General features: G+C 40.8%; 1 protein-coding gene and 1 long non-coding RNA gene across 5 annotated transcripts in view; one reads left to right on the top strand and one right to left on the bottom strand.

Annotated features, from left to right (window-relative positions):
* Positions 1 to 11410, bottom strand: part of WDR19 (WD repeat domain 19) — a 93929-nt gene extending 82519 nt beyond the window's left edge. For all 4 annotated transcript variants that reach the window (XR_012434785.1, XR_006698179.3, XM_005554696.5 and 1 more), the window contains exons 1-4: positions 11376 to 11410; positions 7835 to 7926; positions 7067 to 7132; positions 4352 to 4477 (exon numbers count right to left, since the gene is read on the bottom strand). Coding sequence is in view for 2 of the 4 variants with exons in the window: in XM_005554696.5 (XP_005554753.1) it covers positions 4352 to 4477; positions 7067 to 7132; positions 7835 to 7926; positions 11376 to 11381 (290 nt within the window). In the remaining 2 variants the exon portion in view is untranslated. The remainder of the gene's footprint in view (positions 1 to 4351; positions 4478 to 7066; positions 7133 to 7834; positions 7927 to 11375) is intronic.
* A 251-nt stretch (positions 11411 to 11661) lies between these two features.
* Positions 11662 to 12632, top strand: part of LOC102143403 (uncharacterized) — a 64011-nt gene continuing 63040 nt past the window's right edge. The window contains exon 1 of the long non-coding RNA XR_006698177.3: positions 11662 to 11870. This is a non-coding gene — a long non-coding RNA (uncharacterized lncRNA). The remainder of the gene's footprint in view (positions 11871 to 12632) is intronic.

The raw sequence follows: 12632 nt of genomic DNA, 5'->3' as shown, positions 1-12632 counted from the left end.
GGATATATTTTTTCTAGCTCCATCACTATTAAGAGTAGCTCAAAAGCAGGCAGTAAACACTTTTGCCCACCACCAGTTCTGACATGCATTCTAGGATTCACGAGGTTGAAGTGTTATACAGTTCCCTACTAAGGGGATGCAGAACTTCTTGGAGTGTACCTCTTTCCATATATTGAGAAAAGAAATTACAATGGGTCAAGAACAGTGGTTCTCAAGATTTGAAATCAGAACCAGCAGCATCATTTAGGAACTTGTGAGAAATGTCAGTTCTCAGATCCCAGCCCAGACATACTAATGGAGGAATTCTGAAAGTGGCACCCAGCTCCCTGTGTTTTCATAAGCCCTCCAGGGGATTCTGATGCAGCTAAATTTTGAGCACCGCTGACAGACCATGGTATGGTTTTCAGAAAGCAGCACTGCTTCCAAGAATGTTGAGGGCAGTGATAAAAGGACAAAATAGTAAGTTTAAAGAGGTTTCCTCTGGCAAAATTAGGAGAACTTGAGGATTAAACATTACATACTTATTTAATACAAGTTGAGTTTGTGAAACATCGTAAAATCATGATGTCACTTGGAAGAGAAAAAAATAAAGTATGTGGAAAAATTAGTTGTAATAATAGAAGCATATAATAAAATGTTTAGTTAAAAAATTAATTTTAGGCCGGGCACAGTGATTCACGCCTGTAATCCCAGCACTTTGGGAGGCCAAGGTGGACAGATCATAAGGTCAGGAGTTTGAGACCAGCCTGGCCAATGTGGTAAAACCTGTATCTACTGAAAATACAAAAATTAGCTGGGTGTGGTGGCATGCACCTGTAGTTCCAGCTACTAGGTAGGCTTAGGCAGAAGAATCGCTTGAACTCGGGAGGCAGAGGCTGCAGTGAGCCGAGATTGTGCCACTGCACTCTAGCCTGGGCAACAGAGCGAGACTCTGTCTCAAAAAAAAAGAAAAAAAAAATTAATTTTAGCAAGTAAGGGAGTAGTAACATACCAGGCTGCTAGGTTCTTCTATTAAGTAGCTATTTTACAAAAGATAAATATGCATTTTAATCTTTCTTTCCTCGTTTTAAGTAGGTGCCATAGCTACAATAATGTGCCTCTCAGATTTCCCTTTGTCTGCAGAAAGTGTAACTGGCCACAAGCCCCAACTGCTAGGCTTTGGAATCCATCACCTCAATGAACTGGGCTGTGCTTTCTCATGGGCTGCTCCCAGACAATGACTGAGTGAGGGAGGGATAACTGCTGGGCCCATTCCCGGGCAGAACTCCTTTGACAGGTAACTTTTGCCCAAAGACTCCCCACAGACCTAGCTGAACTTTCTTAATTAGAACTCTACTACAATTTAATGGGCTGGGCACGGCGGCTCACGCATGTAATCCCAGCACTTTGGGAGGCTGAGGTGGGCAGATCATCCGAGGTCAGGAGTTTGAGACCAGCCTGGCCAACATGGTGAAACCCCATCTCTACTAAAAATACAAAAATTAGCTGGGCATGGTCATGGGCACCTATAGTCCCAGCTACTTGGGAGGCTGAGGCAGGAGAATTGCTTTGACCCAGGAGGTGGAGGTTGCAGTGAGCCGAGATCGTGCCACTGTACTTCAGCCTGGGTGACAGAAGGAGACTCCGATCCAAAACAAAAAAAACCCCAAAAAACCAAAACTGTGCTACAATTTAAGATGCTTCTTCCCAACCTTACTTCTTTCCCTCTCTCATTTATAAGGGTCAGACACGCACTGAGGTCTGACAGTTCTTCCAATCTCTTCTCCTAACCTCTCTAAGTTCCCTCACAGGCATTTCCTGTAAGAAATCTCTTACACATTTAATCCTGTCTTAGAGAGACTCCTTCAAAGAAAATATGAATAAAAATAATTCTGCATGAGCTAAAAATAGTATCAGAGAAAAGAACTGTATAACAAGAACAAGATCTGATCAGCAAAAGTGATCATATATAATAAGATAAATATAACATTAGTCTATTCAATAGTTTATCAGCACTGACAGTTACACAACAACCAACTAGAAAGAAAGTGTTAAATAATGTGTTCTAAGAAGATCAAGTAATCAAATGTCCTCAAAAGAAGAGCTAACTGAACAGACTCCATCCCTCTTAGGAGATAAGGTCTGTAGAAAGTCTTGCAAATTACAATATGATACTAAAGCATATGTAAATTTCCAATAATGCCATTGGATCAGGACAACATATAACAATCACATGTATCTCTGGCCAAGCAAAATTTAAAGAATATATCATCCTAGGGAAATGTACAGGTTACAAAAAATTGCAACCTATGTATAAGGCATGGGCTTAAAAGAATTTTACTAACATGACAACTGAAGGTCAATTTAAAAAGACACTGAGTAGGATACCTAGTACTCAGGTCCAAATTGCCTTGGGAGAAGCAACCATGTTCTGTGATCCATCTAAGAATGAATTGGTTGATGAAGCAGATGTTACATATAGGGTTTTCTGTGGAAAGAAATGGCTATATCCCAGTCACATAATTAAATGACTACTTCTGTTAGGTCTAGGCAGGAGCAGGGTAAATACTGCTATAATCCTAAAAGAGTATAAAAGCATATATAGCAAAAATAAATGAATTCAGCTCATTGAATTAATGTAATATTTTTAGTTAAGTGGCACCACAGTAAGTTTTGTGATAATTACATTTGGATAGGTTTTGGGTACTATTTAAGGTGTCTGAAGTGCTCAAAAGATTCACTTCAGATAAATTTTATAAATGGAACCTAAATTGATTAAAAGCTTTTATCTACTAAGGAATAACTGAACCTAGAGGAAGCAAGGTGGCCATGTACGACAGGACCTTCTTAAATAAAAATGCTTAAGAAAAATTGATATTCAAAGTTTTGTTTAATAACTAGCTAGTATAACAGATTGGCCTTTGAATAGAGAACAAACAATAGTGGGTATGCTTTTGTATATACAAAAGTTCTTTAGACTTTAATTATAAACATCAACAGTAAAGCAACCTTAATTTTATTTTAATGACAATTACGATAACATCTACCATTTACTTGGGTCTTAATTTTATGCCTTGCCATGACATACATTTAAACATCACAACAATCCTAAGATGAAGTGGAGAAACAGACACTCTGGGAAGATAGAGAGCTGAAGGCAGAGATAGACCAGTTAGAAACACCAGGGGATTAATTATGCACTTTTCTCTGAGTGAGAACATGGCCTTACTGTTGCTGAATTTGGCTCAAGAACCAGTACTTGAAGTTTATTAAACACTCCCTTGAATGGAAGCACAGAGACTGTATATAAAATCTTTCTGAAAAGTGATGTAAACCCAGAGTGTAAGAGGACAGAGCAAGAACTGAAGGTTCTTAGACTCAGAAAGACTTTACATTGGTAGACAGTATCTTCTGCAGCTACTTGCCTCAACAGTCACTCTGGAGGGTCAACGGCACTGCACTCCCTAGGTTATAGCTGATGCTGCTCTACATGACTGCCTTGCTTCCTCTGGGTTCAGTTATTCCTTAGTAAATAACTTGAAAACTTATAGTCTGGTCTAATAGCATGTATATGATCTCTTCCTCCCCACCTGAGGGGTACATGAAGCCATGAAACATGCGATACCCATGTCATAGAGATGAAGAAACTGAGGCTTGGAGAGGGGTTAAGCAACTTGTCCAAGGTCAAAATGGCAAAGTTTTAGCTGGAAATGCTGACAAGTTTTTCTTGTCCATATCGGAAACTGGTTTCTATTTTAGCAGATATCTGTCATTTATTCTATCTGCCCAAGGTGTTTTTCCATTTGGGAACTGCCCTGCCCTTCACCCTTCCTTTCACTTGGTGGGAGTACCAATCCATGGCCCTGCCTACTCCATTCAGAGACCTTTTGAGGAACTGAATGGGCTCTGGTGATGTCAAGGCACATGCTCTTTTCTCTGGCATGGCTTGCTGTGAAGAATGATACACACTGGTAGCTACCAGTAGTCGTGGATGAGAATCTGATTTAGAATGAAGTCAATATAGAGAAAAGAGGAGCTGAGAGGTGGAGAAAAAGTCTTGATTGCACCATTATAACTCCTAGATCCAGCCATGCCTATGGTCAAGCCCATCTCTGGATTTTCCCATATATATTTTGTCTCATCTCTGCACTTCTTAGTCTGTTCCACTGAAAGCAACTTTTTAAGAAGCTCTTTATATTTCACAGTTATAACAATTTCATTCTAATTGGGTAACAATAATAAAATAATCATTTTCTAAGAAAATAACTCATTGAGGAATCTTAAAATGAAAGTAGAAAAGAATTGTTAGCACCAAACCTACAAATATTCATGTTTCTAAGTGAAGCTTTAAAAAATAAAAAAGTTATCTTACCTCATGCCATTATCTAACTGGCTAGTCTTATTTGTGTTGGCATCCCAAAGATAAATGCAGCTAGATTTCTCAGCAATCACTGCTAGGACATCTCCATCTTTATCCCAATCCATGGCAACACAGTTACTTTTTAAAAAGAGAGCAAAATATCACTATACATTTTTTAAAAGTAAAATCACTGTGATTTTTGTCTATAACAAGATTATTCAATCTATTTTGAACAGATAATAAACTCTCTAAAGTGAGAAATACAACTCACTATTCACTGCATGGGTGATATTAACTTCAATTTTTTGCTGTGGTTGAGGGGATGGTAAAATTAAAAATTTTACTTTTAATAGCATTTTCATATACTACATTAAATATAATCATACTTAAGTTAGCAGATTTTCTTAAATCCTATAAAGAACCCTGCCTTTTGATAAAACAAACTCATCAAGCACTTTTACAAATGAATCACATCTGGAATCGAGACATAATTTGTATGATCAACTTTTAAAAGATCATTTTAGATTGACAGAGAGGAAAAGAAGGTATTCATAAGAAACAAAGTGGCTGGGCACAGTGGCTCATGCTTGTAATCCCAGCACTTTGGGAGGCTGAGGCAGGCGGATCATCTGAGGTCAGGAGTTTGAGACCAGCCTGACCAACATGGAGAAACCCCATCTCTATTAAAAAATACAAAAATTAGCTGGGCATGGTGGTGCATGCCTGTAATCCCAGCTACTTGGGAGGCTGAGGCAGGAGAATCGCTTGAACCCAGGAGGCAGAGGTTGCAGTGGACCAAGATCGTGCCACTGAACTGCAGCCTGAGTACCATGGCAAGATCCCATCTCTACCAAAAAAAAGAAAAAAAAAGGGGGGCTGGGCATGGTGGCATGCACATGCTACTCAGCTACTCAGGAGGCTGAAGTGGGAGGATTACTTGAGCCCGGGAGGTCAAGGCTGCAGTGAGCCATGTTTGTGCCACTGCACTCCAGCTTGGGAGATACAGTGAGACCCTGTTTCAAAAAAAGAAAAGAAGCAAAATTATAGCTAAATTGAGTGATTGGGTAGATATAGGATTGTAAAAAAGGGAAAGATTGATTCTAAAGTGGTGAATAAGAAATATTATTTTCCCTTTTTTTTTTTTTTTGAGACAAGGTCTGGCTCTGTTGCCCAGGCTGGAGTGCAGTGGTGCGATTATACTTGGCTATAACCTCGCACTCCTGGGCTCAAGTGATTATAGTTCACGATAACCTCAAATTCCAGAGCTTAAGTGATCCTCTGCCTCAGTCTCCTAAAGTACTGGGATTACAGGTGTGAGCCCCTGTGCCTGGTCATTATTTTCATTTTATATCTTGATGGAAAATAAGGAGAGTAATTTGATTAAGGTAACAACATAGTTATAAATAGGAAATGGTCTATTATTCCAATTATTGACAAAATCATCTGCTAATTAAAGATTATATATTTAACAGCATTTTCCTTATCTGGGGATCCTCTGTCAGTCAAATTCCACTATTATGAATACAGCAAAACAATCCAGAAGAAATGAGGTCATCATGTAACAGAAATAGATGTCACAGAGATCACACAATAAAGCTCACGCAATTTACTCAAAGACAACTTTTACTGAGCCTTCTTTCATTTCACATATAATTACAGCTTCTTTGACCTGCTTCCAGGAATATAGAAACCAGAAGCTACAATTAAGAGAGTTAATGGAAAATGCCAAAATGATGGCATTAGGTGGGTGGGGCAGGGCAAGAGGTAGGAAAGGCTGTTAGAGACCGAGAGAAATAAAACCTGATTTTCAAAAATGGTCAATAAACTACAGAAAGAAACATGAATTTTAAAAGCACAGCACCATAAGTCAGTTTAGGTGAGGGACTCTACACATATATATATATATATTTTTTTTGAGACAGAGTCTCATTCTGTCACCCAGGCTGAAGTGCAGTAGTGCAATCTTGGCTCACTGCAACCTCCACCTCCCGGGTTCAAGCAATTCTCCTGCCTTAGCCTCCAAAGTAGCCGGGACTACAGGCGCATGCCACCACACCCAGCTACTTTTTTGTACTTTCAGTAGAGGCGGGGTTTCACCGTGTTAGCCAGGATGGTCTCGATTTCCTGACCTCATGATCCACCTGCCTCGGCCTCCCAAAGTGCTGGGATTACAGGCATGAGCCACCACACAGAGCCTTTATACATCTTAATAACCACTGAGACCATCAGCAAAATAACTAATACAGGTAGTGATTACACTGAATCATTAAAAATGCTTCAATTATGCTTAATATAATGTAGAATGATTTCCTGAAAATGGATAAAGCCTTTATCCTTTACAAAGTTATGTGGAAAGTAAGTATTTTCCAACAATTTATTAGAGATGGAAAACTAAAGTAGACACAGGTTTATCTTATCTGCCTATACATACACTAAGACTTGTTTATAATTTAAAAGAATTCTTTCGTGTGGACTCAATTGTTTCACATGGTCTGATTTATGATCCTGTCTTAAGGCTTCTCTGTGAGTATATGGGTGTTTATATATAGAAACTCTAATTCATATATCTCTACATATTTCATAACTACTTATGGCTAAAAAAACAAATCCCTTTGCAAACAGAAGAAGCGAAAGATTCTATTTGATTATAATTTTAAGGCAGTATTTTTTTTAATGTTTTAGGTAACAAAGCTTGACAGGTTTTTAAAAATCTACTTCTGTACTTACCCAGGTAAGTTAATTTCACTTCTTTTTTGACCATGGCGATCAAAGATTTTCACAATATAATCAGCTCTGAAAGCAATCAGAATATAAAGGTATGATATACTTTTTTTTTTTTTTTGAGACAGAGTCTCCCTCTGTTGCCCAGGCTGGAGTGCAGTTGTGCGATCTCGGCTCACTGCAACCTCCACCTTCCAGGTTCAAGCAATTCTCCTGCCTCGGCCTCCCAAGTAGCTGGGATTACAGATGCCTGCCACCACACCTGGCTAATTTTTGTATTTTTGTAGAGATGGCATTTCACCGTGTTGGCCAGGCTGGTCTCAAACTTCTGGTCTCAAGTAATCCGCCTACCTTGGCCTCCCAAATTGTTGGGATTATAGGCATGAGCCACTGCACCCGGCCTAAATGTTTCTTTTATTTATCTATATATATGTAAAGCTGCCATCCAAGTGATTTCAGTGTTTTCTCCTGAAAGTTTCATAATTTGTATATAAAAAGTTATTACCAGGGAAAAGGTTCTATGAACTTTGATGTTAACGGAGATAAATATATTCCTTTTCCTACCATACAATTGTTACACAAAAATTTTTACTGAGGCCAGGTTCACTTGAACCTGGGAGGTGGAGGTTGCAGCAAGCTGAGATCGTGCTGCTGCAATCCATCCTGGGCAACAAAGCTAGACTCCGTCTAAAAAACAAAAAAAACTTTTACTGAGTAGATGGTGTGGTTACATGGGCATACAACCACTGCTTAAAACATTCATCGGTTTCTTACCCTGTTACTGCAAGGTAGTTTCCGGATGTTTTTTGCCAGGCAAACTGTATTGGTGCGCCAAGCCAAGTCTTTTCTAGCAGTGAGAAAATACGCTAAAAATGAAACACAATTTTTAATATTTTCAAAACATACAATCCAGTGTTGATCAGAAAAGATATCAAAACATGGTCATGAAAACAATAGGATTCAGGATGGTGAGGATTATTTTAGAGCTTATCTAGAAGTTAACAACAAAACAAACAAACCAAAATCAACCAACCAACCAAACATACGCAACTACGTGGTAAATTACAGATCTTAAGATATAGGAGAGCTTTTATTATAAATTTTTTTGGCTTTTTAATGCTTCTGAATGTTAATTTTATAAAAATGTGTCATTTTAGTGTTTTGTAGATGTTAAAGATTAAAATAATTGAAGCCTGAATTCAGTTAATTATCTGTGGCACGGATTCCTGGTGATTAAACACAAAAACTGCTATCTTAAACATGATAAAAATACACAATGTCTTTACTCCTTTCAACATTATTTTCTTCTATTAGTTTCATTGGTATATTTACATCATCATTAAGTGTTTAACTTGGCTACTGGGTGAATAGTGTTATCAACTGAAAAGTCTTTCTTTTCCTTGAAACAATTTAGAAACGTGATGTCCAAGATGGAGGCTACAAACCACATGTAGCTATTGAGGACTTGGAATATAAGTAATCCCCACCTAGCCGTGCTGTAAATATAAAGCGTATATCAGATTTCAACGACTGAAACAAGAATATAAACTATCTCATTGTTAATTTTTATATTGATTACATGTTGAAATAACATTTTTTGATATACTGGGTAAGATAAAATACATTATTAAAATAAATTTTACCTGTTTTCTTAAAGAATTTTTAATGGTCAATAAAAATATGAAATTACATTGGCTCACATTACATTTATATTAGACAGTGTTGATCTAGAACATTTAGGAATATGAGTTTGGGTGAAAAAATTTGGATTTCAATATTAGGTTAAATTATAGATTAAAACAATGATGCCCATATCTAGGCATATGAAGTTTAGATATTATTACAGGGGACTTAGTCTGTGCAGCAACACAAAACTCTTACAATCCTCAAAATTAAACACAGCCTGGCCAACATGGCGAAACTTCGTCTCTACTAAAAATACAAAAAATTAGCTGGGCATGGTGGCGTGCGCCTGTAATCCTAGCTACTTGGGAGGCTGAGGCACGAGAATCCCTTGAAACCAGGAGGCAGAGGTTGCAGTGAGCCGAGATGGCGCCACTGTACTCCAGCCTGGGTGACAGAGCGAGACTCCATCTCAAAATAAATAAATAACCAACCAAACACAAAGCAATGAGGTTTTTTATTTTTATTTTTATTTTAGACGGTGTCTTGCTCTGTTGAGGCTCTGGAGTGCAGTGGGGCGATCTTGGCTCACTGCAACCTCCACCTCCTGGGTTCAAACGATTCTCCTGCCTCAGCCTCCTGAATAGCTGGGATTACAAGCACATGCCACCATGCCCGGCTAATTTTTTAAATATTTTTGGTAGAGACGGGGTTTCACCATGTTGGCCAGGCTGATGTAGAACTCCTGACCTCAAGTGATCTACCTGCCTCGGCGTCCCAAAGTGCTGGGATTACAGGCGTGACCCACCACGCCCTGTCCCAATGAGCATTTTACATCTTTTTTTTTTTTTTTTTTTTTTTTTTTGAGACGGAGTCTCGCTCTGTCGCCCAGGCTGGAGTGCAGTGGCCGCATCTCAGCTCACTGCAAGCTCCGCCTCCCGGGTCTATGCCATTCTCCTGCCTCAGCCTCCCGGGTAGCTGGGACTACAGGCGCCCGCCACCTCACCCGGCTAGTTTTTTGTATTTTTTAGTAGAGACGGGGTTTCACCGTATTTAGCCAGGCTGGTCTCGATCTCCTGACCTTGTGATCCGCCCGTCTCGGCCTCCCAAAGTGCTGGGATTACAGGCTTGAGCCACCGCGCCCGGCCTCATTTTACATCTTAAAGAAGAAATTAACCTCTATTGAAAGTAGAAGTGGGCTATGATTATGGGACATAAAAGTTTTGTAGAGCATAAAGAAATTCATGAAGAAAGGATACTTAAAAGCATCTTACTTTTGCAATTTTGTGACCATTTCACCCTGGAACTCCTTCATGCAAGTGACAAGTCCTTAAACAGGAATTTCATTACCTTCTATGGCTGACTTGCCTCTAGCTGTGATCTCATATTATTTTTCTTCAGTGGAGCTCTATAGATGCCCCATATACCGTGCAGAGGAAAAAGTGCTAGTTTCACAACCAAAAAACCAAGATTTAAATTTTGTTTGTCGCTTATTAGCTGTAGGGCTTTAAGTAAGTCGCTTAAATTGCCTCCAGCAAAAAATTCTCAACTGTAAATCATGAATAATATCTCTTCACTTCTAATATTTCATAAATTGTAAAGAGCTTTAGAAATAAAAATGGGAGTTATGATTACTGGTCCGTCAATTCCAATTACCACACTAATAGCCACGAAGAAGCATGAGGACACCTAAAATAATTTTAAAATTGAGCCTTCCGGCCGGGTGCGGTGGCTCACGCCTGTAATCCCAGCACTTTGGGAGCCCGAGGTCGGCGGATCACGAGGTCAGGAGAGTGACACCATCCTGGCTAACACGGTGAAACCCCAACTCTACTAAAAATACAAAAAATCAGCTGGGCGTTGTGGCACGCGCCTGTAGTCCCAGCTACTCGGGAGGCTGAGGCAGGAGAATCGATTGAACCCTGAAGGTGGAGGTTGCAGGGAGCATAGATTGAGCCACTGCACTCCAGCCTGGGCAACAGAGCGAGACTCTATCTCAAAAGAAAAAAAAAAGAGCCTTCCATTTCTTTGCCAGAGCAGAGCAAGGGGGAGACTGCTCGGATAAATCAGAAAGTGGGGTGGGCAAGAAGCCCAAGCCTAGAAACTGTGCGTGCAGAGGATGAGGCACATGAGCGTGAGACCTGAGTGTTCGGGTGCAGATTTCCTGTCAATAATGTACACTCGCTAGCAGGTGATTGAACTGGTCACAGGTAATACAACTTGAGGTTATTCTTTAGGAGGCTTTTCATTCTTTTTAAGACGCTGGGCAGCTGCGCGTCTTGCCAGAGGTGTAGCCCCAAGAAATGAGGTAGCTCGTGATATCCGACCCAGTCAATTTCACCGCGACTCTCCAAACGCGTTTACTCGACCCGTTCTTTCCGCGTGCGAAGCTGGGGTATCTTTAGATTCAGTCCGCTCATTTCGGCCAGGGAGGGGTTCCTACTTTCTGCACCGCTTCCACAGCGTCTGCAGTCCCAAAAATGAGAGGCCTCTCTCTCCGCCCTCTCCTCTCATATTTTCTTTCCTTTCCCTCGTCCGTCCAACTTCGCCCCCGCCCTCTCTGGTCACCTCTCTCTCTCATTTCCAACGAACTCGGAAGGAGGGAGAGGGACAGATACCCTCCTTTAAAAGCGAGCGAGGGTCAGTAGTCGCGTTTTCCCGCCCCCGGCCCGGGGATTTGTAAGTTATTTACCTTCATCTCCAGGCTCGAGCAGCTACGCGAACTATGAAGTACGCAGGCGCACCCGGTCTCCACCAAGCAGGCTACCGCGTTCCCGTCACCCAGGAGACCGCGCGAGCAGCGACCAATCAGCGAGCGCTAACTGAAAGGCGGTGCCTCGCGGGGCCGGGTCAAGCGCACCGCCCTCTGCGAGGGTGGGCGAAAGGCGGAGGGTGGAATCACGTGACATCAGAGAAGCTGACCCCAGGAAGTTGGGCGTTGCAAGGCCTTGCTGGGCCTCGGCTTCCTGGCTGGCTCTGATTGGATGAGATTTGTCCGGGAGAGACGGGCTCGGCGAGCCCTCAAAGGGGCGTGCGTATATTTTGGACCGCGATGACTAAGATGTCAGTGGTGGCCAAAGGGGGCGCCGGGAAGCTGAAGGAAAGACGCAGAATGTTGGATTAAAGGAGGCAGGATGGGCCAAATACTCCTACACAGTCCGCGCAAAGAGGGGTTGGACGAGCTCGGGTATATCTTTTTTTCTTCCAGGATTCTGGGGTAGAAGGGATGAGGCGTAAGAGGTACAGTAGTTTATTTCAAGATAGGGTTGTTGTTGCTTTTTTTTTTTTTCAGTTTCACCAAAATATATATATATATATTTTCAGTTTCAACAAAATGTGCTAGCTAACGTGGGCAGGAAAAATGAGCTCCAATAATTTTCCTTTATAGTTTGGACCTGGCAGCTTTCCCCCAAGTATAAAGCCCTGTCGTATAGTATTTGTGCTGCGTTATTTATAGCATGAAAGTGCATTTTTTGCCCAAGCGTCTGAAAGTGTTGAAACAGTCTACCTTTTGCTTTTCTTTTCGACATCAGGTAGGAATCTGGCTTAGAGAAAGTTAATCAATGGTTTGAAATAATTAATGATGAATGTTTGCAAATTCTTAAGTAGGGTGCTATGCCTTTGCACTGGGGTTTTCAGTTATGTTACAAGACAGGGGTCCGGATCCAGACCCCAAGAGAGGGTTCTTGGATCGCACGCAGGAAAGAATTCAGGGCGAGTTCTCAGTGCAGAATAAAAGCAAGTTTATTAAGAAAATAAAGTGGTGAAAGGACAGCTACTCCATAGACAGGGCAGGACATTCCTGAAAGTAAGAGGAGGGACGCATCCACCCTCGTTACAATGCTTGTATATATGGGGAGACGTGCTCTGCTACAAGAGTTTTGATCAAGGATTAATTTTCTTGATTATTTTGCAAGAATAGATATCTTTAAAGCAAAATTAGGAATGC

The sequence above is a fragment of the Macaca fascicularis genome, chromosome 5, assembly GCF_037993035.2.
Source record: "Macaca fascicularis isolate 582-1 chromosome 5, T2T-MFA8v1.1".
Taxonomy (NCBI): Eukaryota; Metazoa; Chordata; class Mammalia; order Primates; family Cercopithecidae; genus Macaca; species Macaca fascicularis.
This window is presented reverse-complemented; position numbering and strand designations above follow the sequence as displayed.